Here is a 25097-nt window from a genome sequence, read left to right on the forward strand (position 1 = left end):
TCTAATAAAAAGATTCAAGAAAAAATTGATCAGTGTAACATTTCCTAGCAGTAGACAGTGCTTTCTTGTTTGGCTAACTGATTTATGAGGACTATTCATCCGTTCATAGTCTTCTGTTTTCAAAAATCAGGTCAGAATATCAAAATGTTAAAAGGGATGTGGTAAGAGCTGTGCAAACAAGACTCATTCCAACTTCTAAATGTTCGAAAGAACAAAATATAATCTCTCCACCCTGCTCTTAAAAGGCACTTTTTTTTTTGGCTTACCTGATAATAAAAACTATCAAGAAATATATTAAAGAATCTAAAATGTCATGAGAAGCATTACTAATATGAATTTTTAAATGGGATATTTTAAGAAGTTTTAAGTTTAATCACATTGAATAAAATCAGAACCAGTCCAGAAAGGTAGTTATTTTAAAGCAATGGAACATATTAACTCTTTTATTACATTTGCTATGAGTGAATGTTTCACAAATCCTAATTTACTCACTGATATACCAAAGATTCACAAATAAAGTTGTCATACTTATATTTAAGTAGACAACAAAGAGGTTTATTTCCTCTCAAGATCATTCTTCAGGGGCCAGCGCTGTGGTGCAGAAGGTAAAGCTGCTGCTTGCAATGCCGGCATTCAATATGAGCGCCGGTTCTTGTCCTTGCTGCTCCATTTCCAAGCTAGTTCCCTGCTAACAGCCTGCAAAAGCAGCAGAGGATGGCCTTGGGCCCCTGCTACCCATGTGGGAGACTGGGAAGAAGCTCCTGGCTTCAGCCTGGCCCAGCTGTGGCCATTGTTGTTCATCTGGGAGTGAACCAGCAAGATGTTAGACTTCTCTCTGCATCTCTCTCTAACTCTTTCAAATAAATAAATAAGCCTCGGGGGGGAGGGGTTTATCCAGACCACAGCTCCTAAATTGCTGGGTATCTTTTTCTTTTTTTAAAATAGATTTATTAATATGAAAGGCAGAGTTACAGAGAGAAAGATCTTCCATCCAGTGGTTCACTCCCCAGTGGCAGAAACAGCCAGTGCTGGACGGTGCTGCAGCTCACTAGGCTAAACTTCTGCCTGCGGCACCGGCACCCCGGGTTCTAGTCCCGGTCGGGGTGCCGGGTTCTGTCCCGGTTGCTCCTCTTCCAGTCCAGCTCTCTGCTGTGGCCCAGGAGTGCAGGAGCATGGCCCAAGTGCCTGGGCCCTGCACCCGCATGGGAGACCAGGAAGAAGCTCCTGGCTCCTGGCTTCAGATCGGTGCAGCCCGCTGGCCGTAGCAGCCATTTGGGGGGTGAACCAACGGAAAAGGATGACCTTTCTCTCTGTCTCTCTCTCTCTCACTGTCTAACTCTGCCTGAGACAGACAGACAGACATACAGACAGAAAGAAAGAAAGAAAGAAAGAGCGAGCCAGTGCTGGGCCAGGCCAAAGCAAGGAGCTTCTTCCAGGTCTTCCACATGGGTGGTAGGTCCCAAGCACTTGGGTAGCTTCTGCTGCTTTCCAAGGTGCATTAGCAGGGAGCTGGATTGGAAGTGGAGCAGCCAGGACTCGAACTGGCACCCATATGGGATGCAGGCACTGTAGACGACAGCTTAACCCATTGCATCACAGTGCAGGCCCTCACTGTGTATCTTAAACATCCAAATCTCTGTACTTAGTTTGGAGGAAGAGATTAACACACATATAATGGTCATTTCAACACAGGCACTATATATCACCTTCTGAGAAAAGAAAATTTTAATGCCTCTTAAAACTACCTGGTTTTTTGGGGTGCGACGCTGGAGTAGGATGCATCTTAGCATCTCTGGAAAACCCATCTAAATTCCCTTTTATGGCTTCCAAAGCATCATCTCTACTCTTCTCTCCTGTCTAAAAGATAACAAATATATTTAATTTCTTCACTCATCTCTCAACTTTGTCTTAAACCCTCCCAATTTAAAAGCAGAGGTATTACTCTGTTTCCACTATTTTTATCATATACTTCTGATAGTGAATTCTGCACGTCACCACGACATCACTTAGTGCATGAAACAGGCATAAAATGACATTCCATAAAATGTAAAAATATAAAAGGCCCATATATAAAAATGTAAATATAAAGCTGTTAGATAATAAGTGTCCTGAGAGGGTCTTAAGAGAAATCCATTTCTTACCATTACACTTAGGACCACTGCTTCCCAAGAAAACAAACATTGCCATGGTGGCAAAAAAAGCGGTGAGAGGAGGGCAGCAAATGTCGAGTTCCCACCCACAACAGAGCACCTTTACGGAAAATGAAAAACCCTTCACTTTAGGACTTAGGTAAGCCACAGGAAGCTCGTCCATCACATCCTCAACTTGGACTGGTGGCTCTGCGACAAAACCCACTCAGTGTCCATGAGGGAAACTCACGGCGTGTGTTTTGGGTGGGGAATTCATTACCTTGGGTTTCACGCTACTCAGGAGTCTGAGCTTTTGCTTCTGTTCTTCAAACTGGCGTCTTTTTCGTTCTTCTTCTAAAAGTTTCTGCTGCTGTTCAAAACGTTTTCTGAAGGAAAAATGATCTAATGAAGAACAAGTTTCAGGAATTATCAACCGTGTTACATTCAGAACTCTATTAACAGTTTCGTCAATACCATCTTGTATTTCCGAAACCATAAACTTCACTGCTGATCATACCTAACGTTCTTTTGACAATCCCGTTTCCTCCTTGCTATATTTATTTTTAAAGGTGTTTATTTATTCGTAAGTCAGAATTACAGAGCTAGCGAGAGAGAGAAAAACAAAGAGATCTTCTATCTGCTGGCTCACTCCCCAGATGGCCTCAATGGCTGGGGCTAGGCCAGGCCAAAGTCAGGAGCTTCCTCCAGATCTCCCACATAGGTGGCAGGGGCCCAAGCACTTGGGCCATCTTTTGCTACTTTCCCACGCTATTAGCAGGGAGCTGGATTGGAAGTGGAGCAGCGGGGACATGGACTGGTGCCCAGGGATGCCAGCAATGCAGACTGCAGCTTAACCCACTGTGCCACAGTGTCGGCCGCTCCTCCTCACTGTATTAACTCCAAAATATTTGAAATAAGTCTTAAAATGATTTATTCACTTAGATATGTGAATTTGTTTCTCACCTAATTTGCAAGAAGAAAAATCTCTTTAAAAAAAACTTTATTTACTTATTTTTATTTATTTGGAAGAGATACACAGGGAGGGAGAGGGACATATCTTCCATCCACTGGTTTACTCTCCAAATGCACACAGTGGCTAGGGCCAGGCCAGGAGCTCCAATAGGTCTCCCAATTGGGTGGTGGGGACCCAAGTACTTGAGCCATCACCTGTTGCCTCCCAGATGCATTAGCAGGAAGCTGGATGGGAATGGAGTCTAAACTCCAACCCCAACACTCTGATAGCAGATGTGGGCAACCCAAGTAGTATCCTAACCACTATACCATAATGCCTGTCCCAGGAAACAACCTTTTGCACATCAAAATGATCCCTAAAACCAGGGAGACAAACATGTAAGCACTCTTCGCTCTGCATATAAAAAACTTATCTGAGAAGGAACATGACACAGGAGAAGAGTAATGCTCTGGGAATGGGGAAGCCTGCCTCTGGGTCCAGGCTGTATTGGCAGCCGTGTAACCTGCATTGACAAGTCATTTGATTTCTCTGGACTTGACTTTCTCTAGATGTAAAAACTGAACTAGACGATCTCTAAAGTCCCCCCTAGCTCTAAATTTCTAATTGAAAAAAGTATTTTAAAGAGTTTAAAAGGCAACTTGACTGTTTTGATTTCAAATATGCATTAGAGAACATCTGACAATTTTTAATCAACAGTTGTGATCAGATGTCTTTGATCTCCTTGAAGCCTGGAGGTCTCTTACTGCTGCTCTTCAGCAAACTGCTTCTGCATGTCTGGAGTGTACTGTGGGCCTGCAGGACGCATGCCCAGGAACGGCGCTTGGCCCAGGTAAGGCATTCCCGCTGCTGGCAGTGGTCCCATTGGTATTCCTGCCTAGAAGAAACAGACACAGGCTTAAAAAACCCCATGTTTTCTTTTATTATCACAAAGCAAACTATAATTTCCTAAATTCTTTCTTAATATATTAGGAAATGACATGAATACATCTTCATAAGAGATTCAAAGAACATAGGCTAAAAGTAGAAAATTCCCCTTAATATACTGCCCTTTCATTCCCTTCACTGTCAGGGTGACCACTGCTAACAGTCTGATGTTGGCATATGTGTTCATAAAATCCTTAGGGCTATGTATGTATGGAAGAACATGCACACGAGTGATAGCCCATTGAGCTCACTAGTCCACACTCCTTAGGAAGAGGTATCCTATCTTTGTTTTCCCAGCAATAGGATGGCATATGGTAGTCATTCCAAATACATGTGAACCTGATTTTCCAATATGTATAAGATAGTGATTGTCGAAGTCTAGCCTTGTGGAACCAAGGCTTTCCTTTATTTAATTACCAAGAAAAAAAAAAAAAAAACTGTGATTGTTTGATGTTCATTATTACAGGCCTGATATCCAAACTTTCACAGAAAACTCAGTAATAAATGACACACCTACAGTATAAAATTTATAACAATGTCCAGAAATAACAATAGTGTAATGTAATAGCTAATCATAAGATATAATTCTGAAAATGCTAATGACAATAATGGTTAATTTTATTGAGCAAACTCTTCCACCCCTTAACCCTCTCCCTAAAAAGTTCCTCTTCTGTTCTTAACCAAAATCTGGCTGTTACCTGAACTCCCCTCCTTTGGAGATTGTTGCTTCCCTCCTGTAAGAGGAGGATATTTCTCCTTGCTTCTTTTAAACCTTTTGTTTTTTCAAACATATGAACGGTATTTCAAAAAAAGTCCATGGAAGAATAGAATTGAAAGATCAATTTATTTCAACGCAACACCAACAAAAACCACTGAAAGCCATGAATAGTTCTTACATAATATGCATCTCTACCAACTACTGGAGGTACCCTGGTGCACTGTAATTTCTTGCCTTAAGATCTTATCATATACTATCCTCCTACCTTGCTCATGACACTGACAGATTCTCAACCTCCTCACTCTTTGAATAGACCTCAGAATTTTACCATTGTCCATTCTACCCCTAAACAGCTCTTGGTGACATCAACAATCACATGGATGACACATCCAACGCTACCTCCCTTCAGATCTCTGACCTCCTCACCACAGTCAAGTCCAACATATCATTCTAGCTTCCCATTCTTGGTCATATCACAAAGCACCAAGTACTACACTGTCTTCAAAATCTCTGCCTCTAAAGTAAATATTTAAAAAGAAAAATATTTTAAGCATCCCAACACCTGACCACCAGCACCTGCTATTCTTCCACTTCATCTTCACCAGTAATTCTATCTCATTCATTCCTTCCAACTGTTAATTTTACCATTTCTTCCACTAGCTTCCATCTAGCTTCTTCATATGTCCCCACTTCCCTTCTTGCTCAGCTTAGATACCAAAGTTCAATGTATTGCAAACATCCTTAATTCTCCCACTTGCCCAGTCCTCAATATGCTCTCCTAGTTTCTCTGTAATATGTCCGATGTCGGGATTTCTGTTTACTTATTGTCTAGTACTCACACCTGTGTAATAGTCTCAATATGGTCCTCTATTGAGAAATGACTGAGTATGCCTAAGATACTGCAGCTTCCATCTGTCTCTCTCAAACCACTTGCTTTGGAGAGGTTCATATAAAACTCAAGGCCCATCTAAGAACTGGGGCCAAGGGCATGTGAGCAGGTTAATACACCACTTGGGATGCACAAATCCAGTCCAGGAGTACCTGGGATCAAGCCCTGCCTTTGATCCAGCTTCCTGCTAATGCACACCCTGGGAGACAGCAGGTGATGGCTCAAGTACATCGTTCCTGCTACCCCCATAGGAGATTCAGATAGAGTTCCTGCCTCCTGGCTTCAGCTTGGCCCAGCCCCAGCTCTTGCAAGCTTTTGGGGGAGTGAATCAGCAAACAGAGGATCTCTTTCCTGCCTTTCAAATATTTTTTAAAAAAGAAAAGAAAGAACAGCCAAAAGCCAGCACTAAATTGCCAGTCATGCAAGTGAGACACCCTGGAAGATCTCTTGGCCTCAGTAAAGCTTTCAGACGAACGCAACCTCATGACAGACTCTTAACCCCGAACCATATAGCTCAAACCACTACCTAATTCATGACCCCCAGGACCTTTGACATGCTTCTTTGCTATTTTAAACTCCTAAATTTTGGAGTAATGTCTTATGTAGCAACAGAGAAATGAACATAATCCCTCTTGGATGTTGTAGGCTTCCTGAACCTGTGGATCTTCCATCAGTTCAGGACACTTCTCAGCCATTACTTCTTACTCTCTCCCTTCCTTCCTCTTAGAATCCCACTAAACACTAGATTTTATCACTCTGTGTTGAGAATCCCCTATGTTTTCTACCTTTTCATCTTGTCCACATTCTAGATAGTTTCTACCGACCTAGCTCACTAATCCACCATTGAATTCATCTAGAGCTCTTCTGGCTAATGTTGTTTTTCAATTCTGAATTTTTGTTTTCAAACATGCTGTGTCACTTTTTAATCATTTTAAGTTCCATGCCAAAGTTTTCTACTTCTGCTTTTCTTAGATCATTAAAAATGTAATCTCATGGTCTATTCTGCTAATTCCATACTTCCTGGTAACTAGGTGGTCCTGCTGTCTTAGTGTCTGCTGGCTCTTCATTGCTGTATGTTTCCTTGAGTAGCTGTGTGTTGAACAGTTACTTGCAGGAATATTGTGATGCCCAAAGTGACAGTATATTCTCCACACAGAATTTTCTTTAATCCAAACTCAAGATTTGACTTTCCCTGGATAATTAAATGAGAAACCAGCTTTTAGTCTATGTGAATATGGGTTTCTTTGCAGTGTACTCCTCCTCTGACAGCACTGGAGGCCCAGTTCTCACAGTGGGACTTTTTCCGGGCTCCCGGCTTTTTCCATGCCATTTCTCTATCTTCAGAATGACAGTTTCACAATTTCTTCTTCCATGTTGGCAAAAATTCTCAGGGAAGAAGCAGCTCTGAACAGCTGGGTTTCTTCTCTGGGTTCTCGTTTGCTCTCAAATCTTGGGCCAGGAATCTTCAATACCTTGTAAACAATTTGCTAAATTTACTCAAATTTGGGAGAGGATATCTCCTATAATTTATTAAATGGTCTTTTCAAAACACAAAAGAAAAGCAGGGGCCAGCGTTGCGGCATAACAGGTAAAGCTGCTACCTGCAAAGCTAGAATCCTATATGGTTACTTTTTCGAGACCAGCTGCTCTACACTTCTCATCCAACTCCCTGCTAATGGCCTGGGAAAGCAGCAGAAGATGGCCCAAGTGCTTGGGCCTCTATCATCTATGTGGGAGACCTGGAAGAAGCTCCTGGCTTCGGCCTGGCCTAGCCCTAGGCATTGAGGCCATCTGGGGGAGTGAACCAGTGATGGAAGATATATCTCTATCTTTCCCTCTCTCTTTAACTATTTCAAATAAATTAATCTTCTAAAAAAATAGGAAAAAAAAAAAAAAAAAAGAAAGAAAGAAACAGGTCTTCCATCGCTGGTCCACTTCCCAGATGGCCACAATGGCCAGAGCTATGCCAATCTGAAGTTAGGAGCTTCTTCTGGGTCTCCCATGTGGCTACAGGGGCCCAAGTCTTCTACTGCTTTCCCAGCCCAGAGAGCTGTTCAGGAAGTAGAGCAGCCAGGACTCGAACTGGTGCCCATATGGGATGCCAGCACTGCAGGTGCCAACTTTACCGGCTACGCCACAGTGCCAGTCCCCAATTCCCTTCCTTTTTAAGGCTAATACCTATTATATTTATACACTTTTTTTTGGCAGCTACCCAATGGACACCATCAATCTATTTTTAATAAAGTTTTAAAACCTGATTAAAACCTTAATTAAGTTAAAATGTTTATCGAAGAAATCATATTAGTGCTTCCCTCAAATAAAAGTATTCTTTTTAGAAACTATCATAAATATTTGCTCTGAAATTTTAAAAACGTGCACCTCACTTCAACAGTAAGTGTTTTAAGCTCTAGACATAGCATCTGTAAAGTACCTAGACACTGTCCAGCATGTAAGAGTAAACAGCAGGCACTGTAAGTATCAGAAATAACACTGATGATGATGAAAGAGGACAAAAAGATGATTTAAAAAAAAAAAAAAAACAATGGCAACCTCTGGAACAACCTGAGTCCACAAGCAATTCAAAATTAAGACAACTACATAAGAAAAATGAACATTTAGTAGCTATAATATAGGTAACATTTTATTGTGTTGCTGCCACACCAGTTACAGAACAAGGTCTTTTACATATACTTTGCAATATACCTAAGAACATCAGAATTAGAGACATTTCTAGTAATGATCAGTGAAAGTCCATTAAAATAACTTATATACAGAACCCTTACTATATTCCAGGGATTTTGCTAAGTGCTTTACGTATGTTAATTTAATCCTTATGATAAACCTGTGCAGTAGGTTCTACTATTATTCTCATTTTACAGACAAGCATTTACTGCTGGGTAAATGCCAGAGCTAGGATTAGAAACAGACATAGCTTCTGATTCCAAAGCTCATGTTCTTTATCACTATGCTATGAAGCAGCTCTGCTGCTTCTCCAATTATCAACAATCACAAAAGTCTGAGTATTTTTAAATGTTTCTATGTGTTCATGTGTCTATTCACATACTCAGAAATGTGCCTGCAGAAAGCAGCTTTGCAGGCTTGTAAGGGTTGTCTAGGACGACAAACACCACTGCTTTCTCACCAACACCTTGTATTTTGAATGTCAGGTGGGGAGAGATGAGTATACTGATTTTTAATATGGCTCTCTTGTTGCTAGAAATTAGCAGGATAGTTCTACAATTAAATTTTTTATTAGTTAATCAAAGCACCTTCAGTTAAAAAAAATCGAATAATAGACTACAAAATTAGTAATATTCTACAAAATTAATAAAAAGTGAAAAAAGCAAAAGCGTTAAGCACATTATTTTCTTATTTACAGAAGTCCATTCTTCAAGAAGATTCAAGTTTACTAAATGGCATTTGTGTTTCCCCTATTTCTGAAAAGGAGTGTAAGTCCAAGTTTTTACCATTTTTTGGCAAAAAAAAACTGCTGGTTAAAAGATGCAGGCTTACTAGTTATATACAGAATTAATGACATAGCAAAAGAAAGGATTCAGAAATATGAGATATATTCAATAAAGAACTAAAAAGATTAAAGAAGTTTACTCCCAAGTGGAAGTATTTGAAAGATACTGAATGCTGCTGAAGATTTGAATGAGAGAGAGAGAGAGAAAAAGAGAGAGAGACAGAATCGATCTTCCGTCCTCTGGCTTACTCCCCAAAAGGCTGCAATGTCTGGGGGCTGGGCCAGGCTGAAGCCAGGAGCTTCCTCAGGGTCTCCCATATGAGTGGCAGGGGCCCAAGCACTTGGGCCATCTTTTGCTGCTTTTCCCAGGCCATTCGCAGGGAGCTGGATTGGAAATAAAGCAGCCAGAACTCAAACTGGTGCCCCTATGGGATGCTGGCATAATACCAAATAAATAATGTAATGCCAAATAAATAAATCTTTACCAAAAAAGAAAGAAATTGCTAGGATCAAAAGAGGCAAAAAAAAATTAGAAGCAACTTAAATGTCTGTCAATAGAATATATATATATATAAATGTAAAGTAATGATATACAGTAGCTATCATAAATGAACTTGGCATAACTCTAAAACAGGGATAAATCATGGGGAAAATAATGTTAAATTAAAAAAAATCAAAAACATACATACTTATGTAAAAATTTAAACCTAGAAAATATAATGTACACAGGGGCAAGTGCTGTGGCTCAGCAGGATAAGCCACTGTCTACAGCACTGGCATCCCATATGGGCACTGGTTTGAGTCCCGGCTGCTCCACTTCCAATGCAGCTCCCTGTCTAATGAGCCTGGGAAAGCAGTGGAGGACATTCCAAGTATTTGGGCCTCTGCACCCATATAGGAAACCTGGATGAAGCTCTGGCTCCTGACTTCAGCCTGACCCAGCCATGGCTGTTGCAGCCATTTGAGGAGTGAGCCAGCAGATGCAAGATCTGTTTCTCTTTCTTCTCTTCCTCCCTAATTCTCCCTTTCAAAAAATTAGGTCAATCTTTAAAAAAAATATGTATATATATATAATGTTTTTGAGTATACAAACATACAATGATAAAAGTATAAAAATTCGCCGGCACTGCGGCTCAATAGGCTAATCCTCCACCTAGCGGCACCGGCACACAGGGTTCTAGTCCCAGTCGGGGCGCCGGATTCTGTCCCAGTTGCCCCTCTTCCAGGCCAGCTCTCTGCTGTGGCCAGGGAGTGCAGTGGAGGATGGCCCAAGTGCTTGGGCCCTGCACCCCATGGGAGACCAGGAGAAGCACCTGGCTCCTGCCATCGGATCAGCGCGGTGCGCCGACCGCAGCGCGCCAGCCACGGCGGCCATTGGAGGGTGAACCAACGGCAAAGGAAGACCTTTCTCTCTGTCTGTCTCTCACTGTCCACTCTGCCTGTCAAAAAAAAAAAAAAAAAAAGTATAAAAATACATATGGAGGTGATACCTACTGAATTCATGGTAGCAGTAACTTTCTCTGGGGTAATACAGGAAAGGAATTATTACTGTATTATTCAACTCTTTATAAAAATCTAAAGAAAGGGGTTGGCATTGTAGTGCAGCGGGTTAAGAAGCTACCTGAGATGCCTGCGTTCTATATGAGCAGCCAGTTCAAGTCCTAGTCGTCCTGCTTCCCATCCAGCTCCCTGATAATGTGCCTGGGAAAGCAGTAGAAGATGGCCCAAGTGCTTGGGCCCTGCCACCTCTGTGGAAGATCTGGATGGAGTTACAGGCTCCCGGGTGCAGCCTGGCCCAGCTCTAGCCATTGTGGCCATTTGGAAGGTGAACCAGTAGATGGAAGGTCTCTGTGTCTCTCCTTGTCACTCTGCCTTTCAAATAAAAATACGTAAATCTTAAACAAAAAAATTAACTCAAAATGGATCCTGGACAAAAATGGAAAAGGCAAAACCAACATTTTTAGAAAAAAAAAAAAGGAGAAAACCTTCAGAATTTACGACAAGGCAAAGAACTTTTAGACTTAAGCCAATGCATGATATGTAAAAGGCAAAACACTGATAAAATGAATTTCATCAAAATTTAAAGCTTTTTTTTCTATAAAGGACCTGATAGGTAGATGAGACAACAGACTACACACAGGAAGAAAATACTTGCAAACCATATATCCAACCAAGGATCAGAAGTACCTAGAATATATAAAGAATTCTCAAAATTTAATAGTAAAATATCAAAACACACAATTACAAAATGGATATATTATGAAGAGATATTGCTCCAAAGAAAATATGATGGTAAACAGGCACATGAAGAGATGTTCAAAACCGCTAGTCATTTAGCGAAACGGAATTTCAAATCCCAGTGGAGTACCCCAATACACCTATTAGAATGGCTAAAATAAAAACTAATGACAGCACTAAGTGCTGACAAAGATACACAGTAACTAGATCTTCAAACATCGTTGGTAAGAATGTATTTCCACCCTGGAAGACAGTTCAGCAGTTCCTTTAAAAACCAAAAATTCAAATACCATGCAACCTAGCAACCAAACTGCAGTGCATTTATCCCAGAGAAATGAAGACTTGTGTTCCCACAGAAACTTTTATGCCTAATAGCCAAAAACAGGAAACCACCCAGTGATTAAATAAAGTGTCAGGAATCCACACCATGCAACACACTTCAGCCACAAGAAAAGAATGAACTACTGACAGATGCCACAACTTGAACGACTCAAGGAAATTATACTGAACAACAACAACAAAAGAGCCAATCCCCCAAGGTTAATAACTCAGTTTTGTAAATTCTTGAAAGCACACAAGTGTGGAACTAGGGAACACATTAGTGAATATAAAGGCATGGGGTGGGGGCAGGAAATGGAAACAGTTTGTCCTGCATGTGCTCATTTCAACAAGCTGGCCAGACTGACACTGTGTGATCTACTACAGCTTTGCAAGCTGTCACCAGCAGCGGAGGGGGCGGAGGGACAGCTAATAGGTGCTTATGTCTTACCATCCTACACAAATATATATTTATCTCAAAGTTTAAAAAGTTTTTTTTTTATAAAGATTTGTGATAGGCTCACACATGTTCACCACATACTCTGTTTTGGCCAATCTGCTTGAAACATTTCTGACTAATAATTTTAAAATGTATTATAAACCATGAGGTTTTCTTTTTATGTGTTTCGGGGAACAGAAAGATAGGTGGTAATTCAAATGTACCTTTTGGAGAATTAAGAAAGAATGAAAGAATAGATGCTTTAGGGTGAAAATTAATGACCGAAAAACTGCTTCAGTTAAGAATGGGCAGTAGGTTTACCAAGTCTTAATTTCAAATGCATTGCATCTTGTGGAAGCCTGTTCCCAGTTCTGTGCTGCCTTCACTCACAAAGAGGACTAACTGACCCCGGAGCCTCCCCACTGCTGTTAGTCTGGCCACACTACTTTGCAGAGTGGAAGTGAGTGGTAAACACTACCTCTAAATGGGAGCTTAAAAGATGTCATCTCTTTCTCTATGCCAAGAGCCTAGCACGTCCTAGGTAAGGGTCCCAAACAAGGGGAACATGAAGCAGACTTAGAACCAGCCCACGAAGGATGTGTCTCACAGGGGAGGAATAACCTTTGTTCTTCTAAGTCACGGAGCTGTCGGGGCTCTGTTTCTGCAGACTAACCTAATAAAAGTTGAATAACGTGGACTTAAAACCTACAGAAGCTCAATTCATTCCCATTTTTTTCCTACTGGAAAGGAATACAAAATGATTCTGGAAGTCTTCCTGCATCTTTGAGTATAACATATAAGTTTTATTTACTTAATTGACTTCAACATGAAAATGGTTTCAACTTAAATTACACTGCTATATAATGATAAAACACAAATAAATGAAAAGTTTAAGTGTTCAATAAAAATGAAATAATGGCATTTAAAATATTTATAAGCAGTACAAAAAACACTTCGCTCTGGTTTATTTTTTGAGAGGAATGTGAATAAGTTTAATTTTTTTTAATTTCATATAATACTTTGGATTCAGCCATTGAAAGGTCTCTTAGATTCGTTTACATGGTTAGGCGCCATGGCTCAATAGGCTAATCCTCCGCCTTGCGGCACCGGCACACCAGGTTCTAGTCCCGGTCGGGGCGCTGGATTCTGTCCCGGTTGCCCCTCTTCCAGGCCAGCTCTCTGCTGTGGCCAGGGAGTGCAGTGGAGGATGGCCCAAGTGCTTGGGCCCTGCACCCCATGGGAGACCAGGAGAAGCACCTGGCTCCTGGCTTCAGATCAGTGTGGTGCGCTGGCTGCAGCACACCAGCAGCAGCGGCCATTGGAGGGTGAACCAACGGCAAAAGGAAGACCTTTCTCTGTCTCTCTCTCTCACACTATCCACTCTGCCTGTCAAAAAAAAAAAAAAAAAAAAAACCAACAACAACAAAAAAAACCACCGGCCGCAGTGAGCTAGTTTACATGGTTAAACCACAGCTAAAATAATGTATGAAGATATGGAGATCCAAATGGAAAAAGTCAGACTTAAGCTATACTTAACTAAATCATGGTACCGTTAATGTTTCACGGTTCTTTAAAGTCAACATTAGCAAACAATCTTTTGCAGTGTTTTTTATTAATAAATGGCAGCACTGGGGTTGACATTGTGGCACAGCAGGCTAAGCTGCTACTTGTGATGTCTGCATCCTGTATCAGAGCACTGATTTGAGTCCCAGTTGTTCTGCTTCTGATCCAGCTTTCTGCTAATGTGCCTGGGAAGGCAATGGAAGATGACCCAAGTACTTGGGTCCCTGTCACCCACATGAGATAACCAGGATGGAGTTACCTGGCCATTGCGGCCAATTTGGGGAATGAAGGTCCCTGCCCCACACCACATCCTCCCTCCCTTTCTGTTTTTCTGCCTTTCAAATAATTAAGTAAATCTAAAAAATAAATGTAATAAGTGGTACAGCCAGTTAGTTGATTGTGCAGAATATGGGAAGTCAACTTAACACTGCTTTCTCCTTCATTTTCTTTTTTCTTTTCTTGACAGGCAGAGTGGACAGTGAGAGAGACAGACAGAGAGAAAGGTCTTCCTTTGCTGTTGGTTCACCCTCCAATGGCCGGCGCACCGCGCTGATCCGATGGCAGGAGCCAGGCGCTTCTCCTGGTCTCCCATGGGGTGCAGGGCCCAAGCACTTGGGCCATCCTCCACTGCACTCCCTGGCCACAGCAGAGAGCTGGCCTGGAAGAGGGGCAACCGGGACAGAATCCAGCGCCCCAACCAGGACTAGAACCTGGTGTGCCGGTGCCACAGGCGGAGGATTAGCCTAGTGAGCCACGGCGCCGGCCTCTCCTTCATTTTCAACAACTAACCACCAAGGAAAGCCCTACTGATTTTATTTCCTAAATGGTTCTCAAAAACCTCCATCTCCCTATCCATCTGCTGTCACCCTAATTTAAGCCAACATGTCACCTACTCTATTACATAAGCCTCTTAATGACTCTTCTGTACTTCCAACTGTTCTCCCAACAGCAGTCAGAAAACATTATTCTTTCTGAAATTCAGGTCTATTCATGTCAATCTGCTGCTGCAAACCATTCAATGGCTCCCTAATGCTCATAAGACAGAAGTCAATCATAATACACATAACACACATATGCAAACACCGGGGTTCAAATCCTCACTTACTGTGAATGTCCTCAGCAAGTGTCAGTTTCCCTATCAGGAAAACAGATACCAACTCTTTCAACAGCTGTATGCATATGAGATAATGCAATATAATGAATGGTAATTGTTATTAGCTATGAGTTTCCTAACAATGGCATGTCTTCTTACAACGCTCCTTCAAAGATGCCATTCTCAAATTCTTCAAGCCAGCAGTCAAAGAAGTCACCAGATTTTCCTTCACAAATGATTTCTCTTATTTTTCTCTCACATGTATCTTTGTTTTAAAGGAAGCCATTAAGAGGCAGAGCACACTCATTTCTAACTAGACTTATTTCTCCATATGTAGCTCTTGGTACATGATATATAGCACAACAAACAAGCAAAGTGTCAACCATCAACGAAGAAGGTGAATACCTGCATAGCAAGAGATCCTTGGGACATTTGCGAGCTGTAATTCATTCCCATCATGCCTTGCATGTTAGGCTGCATGACAGACACCATGGGAAATCCTTGTTGCTGCACTGGCATCAGGCCTGCTGAAAAACAAAAAGGCATCAGAAAAGACCATGTGTTAGGGTTGATTTTTTTTTTTTTTTTGACAGGCAGAGTGGACAGTGAGAGAGAGAGACAGAGAGAAAAGATCTTCCTTTGCCATTGGTTCACCCTCCAATGGCCGCCGCGGCCGGCGCGCTGCGGCTGGCGCACCGCGCTGATCCGATGGCAGGAGCCAGGTACTTATCCTGGTCTCCCATGGGGTGCAGGGCCATCCTCCACTGCACTCCCTGGCCACAGCAGAGAGCTGGCCTGGAAGAGGGGCAACCGGGACAGAATCCGGTGCCCCGACTGGGACTAGAACCCGGTATGCCGGCACCGCAAGGCGGAGGATTAGCCTAGTGAGCCGCAGCGCTGGCCAGGGTTGATTTTCTTAAAACCCTCAAGGCTCTGTTACTTGGGAGGTAGCAGAGTACAGTGGGAAAAGCATGGGCTTCAGAATGAGATGTACTTGAATATGAATTCCAACTCCATCCTTTACTTAGCTGTGTGACAAGTTACAAAACTTCATCTGTAAAAAGTAGATAATATATATCCCTTCAACAGAATTTGAATGCACATTTTAGACACTAACAGTATAGCCCAATTGTGGTACTTGGCCTTCCAGATGGCCCCCAGTGATCTCTGACTCCTGACATTTATAAGCTTGTATCATTCGCTCCTATACTGAACAGACCTGACCAGCATAACCCATAGGATACTGTGAAAATACCAGTATGTAACTTCCAAAGCTGTTTCATTTTGTGAGGCAGAAAGAGAGAGTGAGAGAGACGGAGAACATGCTCCCATCTTCTGGTTCACTCCCCAAATTGCCACAGTGACTGGGGATGGGGCAGGGAGGCTGAAGCCAGGGACTCAACCTGAGGAACTCTGGGAGCCAACTAAAAACTGCCACTTACATGTACTAGGTCTGGGGTTTTGGGCAATTTGTTTCTTTCTGTGCTTGGGTTTCTTACCCATAAAACTGTTTAATACTTAGCATGCCCAAAGAAGTACTATTTCCCTTCCCTTTCTTTATATGTTTAATGTAACAGTTATCACGAACAGCCATCACCATGCAAAATATAGTAATGCAATGCAGGCGAACTACTATGAAAGTTTGCTCTAGATAGTATCTCCCAAATTCTTCCAATGAAGTATTCCCAAAAGCAGAAGCAAATGAATACACATCCCTTAAGAGATTCAAAGAATACTACAAGCCTACTATATTAGACATAGTTCTACATACTGCCTAACAGTAAACAAATATCCTTACATGCTCTAAGCATAAGTTTCACTCTAATTCTGCATTTATCACATCTTACTTTCATACTGGTTCTAGTATAAGGAACTTGTTTTTAATCAAGTTTTCATACATTCTGCTTATCTTGTGTACTCCATTATTTACACCTAATTTAATTTGAGACACACAGACATCCACCTCTGTAACTAATAACTTTTAGAGACACGCTATTCCATTCATTTATTCAAAATATTTGAGCGCCTACTCCAAATCAGGCACTTGGCAGTGAACAAACCACATCTTTGTCCTCATGGAACTTATATTCTAACTGAAGGAGAAAGAAAATAACAAAGTAAGTACATGTCAGGTGGTGCTAAGAGCTAGGGGAAAATACACAGGGAAAGGGAGAGTTGGGGAAAGGAGTGGATGTTGTTTATACAGGGCAGTCAGAAGAGGGTTCATCAACAGGGCAGTATTTGAGCAAGGACCTGAAGGAAATGGGGTAAGTCAAACAGGTTTTGCAAAGTATGTTCCAGATAAACACCAAATGCAAAGATCCTGAGGTGTCATGGAGAATGAATGGACTTAACACAACCACTGTAAAATGATTCCCTCTTCTCTCTCTCGATCCAATGTTCTATTTATTTTAATTAGTCTTTGTTTTAAAGATTTATTTACTTATTTATTTGAGAGGCAGAGTTACAGACAGAGAGAGGGAGAGACAGAGAGAGAGGTCTTCCATCCACTGGTTCACTCCCTAAATGGCCGCAATAACCAGAGCCGGGCCAATCCGAAGCCAGGAACCAGAAAATTCTTGTGGGTCTCCCACGTGGGTGCAGGGGTTCAAGTCACTTGGGCCATCTTCCACTGCTTTCCCAGGCTGTAAGCACAGAGCTGGATCGGAAGTGGAGCAGCCGGGACTCGAACCAGCTCCCATATGGGATGCCTGTGCTGTAGGTGGGGACTTAACCTAATACACCACAGTGCCTGCCCCATCAACTCATCTTAATTTGGAATGAGTAACTCAGGTATCTGGTGCGAGATTTGAAGGCATACAGATGTACAGAGCGAAAAATAAGTGTCCTTCTCTTCCTACTTTCCTGTTCAACCACCCATGATCTTGTGGCTGCCCCTGTTGTTGGTTTCATGAATACGCTTTTGGAAATGATTCATGTATAATTTAAAGGCTTCAAATGATCACGAAGTCCATTCTAATATACTCTGTAAGAAAACAAAGACCTGCAAAACAATTCCAAATGCCAGAAGAAAAATTATCAGTCTTTTGGGATTTCTTGTCTAGTTCCTTTGCTCTATACATCAATTTTTACTTGAAAAATTATAAAAATGCAAAATAATGATCCATGATAATGAACACAAAACTCTAAAATACTTTCCTAAAGAACAAGAAGATCTCAAACCATGTGATCTGAAACTGGGACACACCTAATTACACATCACTTAAATAATGCACAAATGCGAACACAATGGAAAGAATACAGCTGATCCTTGGAAAAAGTTAACCTGAAAATCAACCTCCATCCCTGGTTACAGAGGAGACAGAGTCGGGATGAGCACCTGAGCCCGCTGCTGAGCTGCTCTTCATCCTCCATCTCTGCTGTGACCTAGGAGTCTCCATTGCTCCAGCAAATCTGCCAAAGTGATCACCACTGGCTTAGTGAGAAGCATCATTTTTCAGAAGCAGTGTGTGTGTAGGGGGCACCTCAGAGCAGGAGAAATGAGAAGAGAAAGATACATTCCTCCTTCAATGTTGTGTCCCTGATGCACAGGTCAAGAAAATATCCCTCACTATTGGTTCCTTGAAGACAAAGCTACAATTGATATTGGTGTGTCTTAATTTAAAACCAAAACAGAAGGGGTAAACCTACTAGAGAAACGTCTAGAAATAAAACTGAGATTTAAATACTTAAAAACTGAATTGGAGTATGTGATCTTTCTTATATATGGGACTACAGTAAAGTCACATAATATAGAGAAAACACAACAATACAATGCAGCTTAAAAAGTTCATTTATTCATTCAATCAACATTCCATCAGATGTGGCCCCTGCCCTGTGGTACCAACAATCTAGGAGGAGATTACACAGAAGGAGAAAAAAAATCACTAGGAGTATTACAGCTCATTTCATTTTTGTCACTGTTATTTTACACTGTTGTCCTCAAAGTCTCCAAATGAGAATAAATAACAATTTGTCAACATAAAGTCTAGGAAAAATGAGCAGTAATCCTTATTAGGCCCCAAATTATACATTTTGTGAGAAACAGTAATTGTCAAATAGGTTAAAGATGGTAGGAAAATTTCCTCTATTTGGCAGTTAATAGGACTTAATTTCTATTTACCCACCAAGTTCAGAAACATAATAATGAAAAACACAAGTCCAAAACTTAAATTTTTACATACCTTGAGGGGGTCTTATTCCACTTGCAACAGGAAACATGAAGCTGAAAACAGAATAAAAATTTATCACCATTTTTTTATGTACAAAAATTTCACATGTCATTTTTGGCATGAATGAAAGTATCACAGACAGGACCTTGTGTTTGTTCTGCAGTACAATGACGAGGTGTCCGACATAGCACAGAACGAACATTCACAGGGGCACGACCATCAGCATGTCAACACAGAGGGGATTTCTGAAGGCTCAAACCAGTCCTGGCTCTGTCACTGTACGACCTCCCTGGATTCCAACAGCCCCATCCATAAAATAAGAGTTGGGGTAAAAGGATTCAAACAGCTTGCAATCTCGAAGACACAGACACAGGCAGATAACTACATAACAGAATAAATGTGCTAACTGCTGTAAGCCAGGGCCAAGATAGTAATAGGAAAGAAAAAGATTAACTGTATTGGGTTATATCTTTGGAAGTTTTGTGGAGGTAGCTTTTGAGCTGAACCTTAAGAGAGGCATATTAGGGCCGTGGCTCACTTGGCTAATCCTACGCCTGCGGCGCCGGAATCCCATATGGGCCCCAGGTTCTAGTTCCAGTTGCTCCTCTTTCAGTCCAGCTCTCTGCCGTGGCCCGGGAGTGTAGTGGAGGATGGCCCAAGTGCTTGGGCCCTGCACCCACGTGGGAGACCAGGAGAAGCAACTGGCTCCTGGCTTCGGATCAGCGTAGTTCCGGCCGTAGCGGCCATTTGGGGAGTGAACCAATGGAAGGAAGACCTTTCTCCCTGTCTCTCTCTCTCACTGTCTGTAACTCTACCTGTCAAATAAATAAAAAATCTTAAAAAAAAAAAAAAAAGAGAGGCACATTAGAGATGCAGACATGTTCAGAGAAATGAGTTAAGGTTAACTATAAGATACATAAGAAAGCAGATTCTTGATGGCCTTTAGATGTTACATTTTATTTTTAATATTATATGAAATTGTCAGAGGTTTTTTATTGTGTTTGTGGCAGTGTTAGCAAAAATAAACATAATGTAAAACTCTACCATTTTACTCATTTTAAAGTGCACAATTTAGCAGCATTAAGTACAGGTGCAATGCTATGTGGGCATCACCACCAAGCATTTCCAGAACCTTTTCTTCATCCCAAGTCAAACTCTGCACCTGCCACACAGTAGCTCCCATGATTCCTTCCTCCCAGCTCCAGGAAGGCATACTTCAGGTCTCTAGGAATTTGCCTATTCTATGTATCTCATACAATACTTGCTTTCCAGGAGCTGGTGCTGTGGCATAGAAGATTAAGCTTCCACCTGCCACACATCCCATATGGGTGCCAGTTCGTGTCCTGGCTGCTCAACTTCCAATGCAGCTCTCTGCTTATGGCCTGGAAAAGCAGTGGAAGATGGTCCAAATGGTTGGGCCCCGAACCCACGTGGGAGACCAGAAGAAGCTCTTGGCTCCTGGCTTCAGATAGGCCCAACGCTGGCAATTGTGACCATTTGGGGAGTGAACCAGCTGATGGAAGATCTTTCTTTCTGCCTCTCAAATAAATAAATAAATCTTTAAGGGGAAAAAAAAAAAAAAAAAACCCTGCTTTCCTGTATCTGGCACACTTCACTTAGGCCTAACATGTCAGAATTTTTCTTTTAAAGGCCGGTGCCATGGCTCACTAGGCTAATCCTCCGCCTTGCGGCGCCGGCACACCGGGTTCTAGTGCGGTCGGGGCGCCGGATTCTGTCCCGGTTGTCCCTCTTCCAGGCCAGCTCTCTGCTGTGGCCAGGGAGTGCAGTGGAGGATGGCCCAAGTGCTTGGGCCCTGCACCCCATGGGAGACCAGAATAAGTACCTGGCTCCTGCCATCGGATCAGTGCGGTGGGCTGGCCGCAGCGCGCTGGCCGCGGCGGCCATTGGAGGGTGAACCAACGGCAAAGGAAGACCTTTCTCTCTCTGTCTCACTGTCCACTCTGCCTGTCAAAAAATTTAAAAAAAATTTTTTTCTTTTAAATCTGAGTAACAGCCATTGTATGTACATTTATCTATTTATCTCTTTATTCCATTATTTGAGAGGCAGAGACAAGAATTACCCATCCACTGATTCATTCCTCGAATGTCTGTGACTGGGCAAGGCCAAGGCCAGGAGCTAGGAACTCAATCTGTGTTTCCCATGTGGGTTCCCAACCACAGCAGGGACCCAACCACTGATAAGAGCCATTACCTGCTGCCTTCCAGGGTGTGCACCAGCAGGAATCTGGAATTGGATGCAGAGCCAGGACCGCAATCCAGGCACTCCGATATGGCATGTGGGCACCTTAAGCAGTCTTTTAATCACTAGGCAAAATGTTCATCCCTCTTTTTATAAAAAATGATTTAAATTTTATTTTAAAAGCAGAGAGAGAAAAAGCTCCCACCCCCTGGCTCACTCCACAAAAGCCTGGGCTTGGCCAGGCCAAAGCCAAGGAGCACAGAATTCTATCTGGGTCTGTCCTTGTGGATGACAGGGACCGAGGTACCTGCTGATTCCCAGGGTGCACATCTTGGAAACAGAGTAGGGACTCAAATGTAGACACCCCAATATGGAATGCGGGAATCTTAACTGCGGCACCACAACGCCCAGCCCAGCTTCACTTTTTGGGAAACCTCCCAGCTGGTTTCCACAGCAGCTGGACCACTTCACACTCCCACCAGCACTGCAGGAGGTCTCCAATTGTTCCACACCCTCCCCAATGCTTGTGCTACATACCTTCTTATTTATTTATTTTCCTTTTGATGGTCGCCAACCTAATGAGTATGAAGTGGCATCTCATTTTGGTTTTGATTTGCATTTCTGTAGCCAGAGGTTTTTAAGGAAGAGAGCTTAAAGACCTGAATTTCCTTTAGGGTGTTAGTCTAGTAGCTGCATATGGTAAAGGTGAAGGAAAAAGATCTAGCCAAGAAACCGTCAGAATATTCTTCCTAACAGAAGAAAGGAGTCAAAACTAGAGGAGTTGGGCCTCTGCCAGCAGTGCCGGCATCCCATATGGATGCTGGCTGGCGTCCTGGCTGCTCCACTTCTGAACCAGTTCCCTGCTAATGAGCCTGGGAAAGCAGCAGAAAAAGGCCCAACCCAGCCCTAGCCATTGCGGCCATTTGGGGAGTGAACCAGCGATGGAAGATCTCTCTCTCTCTCTAATTCTGCCTTTAAAATAAATAAATAAATCTTTAAAAAAAAAAATAAAAACTAGAGTAGTTGGGATGTACTAGAAGTGAGAAACGGCAGATACAAAAAATTTTTAATTTTTTTTTAAAGATGTATTTATTTATTTGAAAGGCAGAGATACAGAGAGGCAGAGGCAGAGATAGAAATAGGTCTTCCGGCACCGCAGCTCACTAGGCTAATCCTCCACCTTGCGGCACCGGCACACCGGGTTCTAAGTCTGCTGTGGCCAGGGAGTGCAGTGGAGGATGGCCCAAGTGCTTGGGCCCTGCACCCCTTGGGAGACCAGGATAAGTACCTGGCTTCTGCCATCGGATCAGCGCGGTGCGCCGGCTGCAGCGCGCCGGCCGCAGCGGCCATTGGAGGGTGAACCAACGGCAAAGGAAGACCTTTCTCTCTGTCTCTCTCTCACTGTCCACTCTGCCTGTCAAGAAAAGAAAAAAAAAAAAAAAAAAAAAAAGCTAGCAACCCAAGCTGCTTAGTGTCCCATGTGCCATTCACAATGATTCTCTGAAATGTCAGACAACAAACATCAACACGCTGAAAGACTGATCAGACAAGCAGCTAAGGAAGACGGTGATCACCAGCAAAAGCTTCACAAAAAAACTGGGCAGCAAAATGAACAACAATTTGATTTCACGCCGGTTTGAGTCCTGGCTGCTCCACTTCCAACCCAGCTCTCTGCCAATGGCCTGGGTAAGCAGTGGAAGACAGCCCAAGTGCTCGGGCCCCACATGGGAGAGCTGGAAGAAACTCCTGGCTCCTGACTTCGGATTGGCGCAGCTCTGGCTGTTGCAGTCATCTGGTGAGTGAACCAGCGGATGGAAGACTTCTCTCTGCCTCTGACTCTCTGTCACTGCCTTTCAAATAAACTAAATAAATCTTTAAAAAAAATTTGATTTCAAAGGTTTGATTTCAAGCCATTGATTCATGTATGGCAGATGTCACATTATGACAATAGGCCTGGGAGTTCTACTTGTCACAAGCCCATTTCACTTACCTTTCTTCTTGAGTTTACTTCGCTATTGACTCTGCTACTAGCCTTCACCTCTCGGGCCTGAACTCCTAATGATTTCCACCTCCAGACTCTGGTTTCTAATTCATTCAGCACAGGTGATAAGCATTTTCCCAAAGGGCCATGATTAGATTAAATGTTTCCTTTGGAAGATGCGCACTTGCTGTTAAAACCATGTAATAATTCCTCCACACACTGAATATCCTTGGCCTAAATTCAAGGCCCTCTCCAGTTCAGGCCCAGCTTTCTCTTTCAATTTTATCTCACAAAACTCTTACACCCCGATTCAGTGCCGCAGGCAATCTGGCACCACAGGTATGCTGTTCCCTCAGTGCTCAGTAGGCCTTTCCACCTCTAATACAATCTCTTGACCCCTTGCACTTCTTCCAACTGGCCAGCCCAGGTGACATACCACTTCTTTGCTTTCAATTCAGCTGGATCCATAACTATTTACTGAGTGTTTTGTATGCGCAAGAACATGTTGGAACTTATAAAAGAGCTGCGGAGCAAAAATAACAAATGAGCTTACAAAGTTATGACCCCAGAGGGATGTGATCTGTTTATTCTCTTTGTACTAAAGTTAATTTGTACATTCTCTTGGGTGGCTTTTGAACTCATGACAGCATCCAAAACAATGCCTTCCCCAGGCAGATGCACAGTGACTATCAGCTGAATGCCTACTGACTGCTCAGGGTCCTCCTACTCCTTTTTTCTGCCTTACTAGATTTTCCAAAGTCAACCACTCATCTCTGAGGAAAAGTCTGTCCTTTATGCATCTCTACTGTTTATTCTAAAGTAGCTCATTCAGCATCCCAATCAAAGATATGCAAATATGAGAGTTGGAAGATGACATGGCTTTTTGCTCAGCCTCTTAGACTAGAGAGAAATATGTAACACAGTTATAGCTCATCAATATTCTCCAGCAAGAGCTTACAGAGGCGTTTTCTTTTGCCTAGAATATACGTAGGCTACCACCATGTTAGTTCCTTACATAGTAACTGCAGCTTTTATCATTGCATCCTAAAAACCATAATGACCTTTCTTTATCGAGCATACAGCTTCTCAGCCCTCAAATTTCCCAGTATATGTAATATATTTACCATGTATTTTTCAAAGGAAGGATCATTTTAACCAATTTTCTTTCCCACGTATTCTCTAATGTCTTAGAATGCCAATGTTACATTTGAAGAGAAGGGAAAATCTTAAACCGATCATCTTAGCTTCTATCAAAATTCCAAGCCACACTTATGGAAAATCTATGCCCATGAGGCCAGCACTATAGCGTAGTGGGCTAAGCCTCCGCCTGCAGTGCCAGCATCCCAAATGGGCACCAGTTTCTATCCTGGCTGCTCCTCTTTCAATCCAGCTCCCTTCTTATGGCCTGGGAAAGCAGTGGAAGATGTCCAAGTGCTCGGGCCCCTGCACCCGCATGAGAGATCTGGAAGAAGCTCCTGATGCCTGGCTTTGGATTGGTTCAGCTCCAGCCACTGCGGCCACTTAGGAGTGAACCAGCGGATGGAAGACTTTTCTGTCTCTCCCTCCATCTGTAACTCTCTCTCAAATAAAGAAAGAAAATCTTAAAAAAAAAAAAAAAGAAAAGAAAGAAAGAAAAAGAAAAAAAAAAGAAAATCTATGCCCATGAAGCAATGATATGAAAACGAAGCTAAAAAGAAATTATCCACTCAACTCAACTCTGCAACTGAGGTCCTCCTGCCCAAGAAAAAAAATATTTTAAGTAAATAAAAATGTGGGCCTACAATGCCAAATTCTTTTTAAGTCTGAATGTTCTCAGAACTTGATGGCATTATCAAAAATTTACTTGATCAGATTAGTGCCTCTCAGGAACTTCTTACAAACTGCCATCATAAACGGAACAGAGATTACATACTTTTCTTCTCCAGCCAGACACTGATTCCAAGTACTCATGAAAAACTAACAAACAGTGAAAAGAACAAAACAGAAAGTAAAAA

The 25097-nt window shown here is 42.3% G+C and overlaps 1 protein-coding gene across 30 annotated transcripts in view; it reads right to left on the reverse strand.

The window, feature by feature from the left end:
* The window catches only part of SYNRG (synergin gamma), an 89493-nt gene that overhangs the window by 63089 nt on the left and 1307 nt on the right, over positions 1–25097 (reverse strand). For 18 of the 30 annotated variants that reach the window (XM_070061040.1, XM_070061043.1, XM_070061038.1 and 15 more), the window contains exons 2-6: positions 18935–18975; positions 15156–15277; positions 3846–3976; positions 2410–2515; positions 1746–1857 (exon numbers count right to left, since the gene is read on the reverse strand). In XM_070061040.1, the coding sequence (XP_069917141.1) occupies positions 1746–1857; positions 2410–2515; positions 3846–3976; positions 15156–15277; positions 18935–18975 (512 nt within the window). Of the gene's footprint in view, positions 1–1745; positions 1858–2409; positions 2516–3782; positions 3977–5009; positions 5092–15155; positions 15278–18934; positions 18976–25097 lie in introns of those variants that run through there. The other 12 variants (XM_070061044.1, XM_070061036.1, XM_008271148.4 and 9 more) reach the window with 4 other exon arrangements.

The sequence above is a fragment of the Oryctolagus cuniculus genome, chromosome 17, assembly GCF_964237555.1.
Source record: "Oryctolagus cuniculus chromosome 17, mOryCun1.1, whole genome shotgun sequence".
In the NCBI taxonomy this organism is placed as follows: domain Eukaryota; kingdom Metazoa; phylum Chordata; class Mammalia; order Lagomorpha; family Leporidae; genus Oryctolagus; species Oryctolagus cuniculus.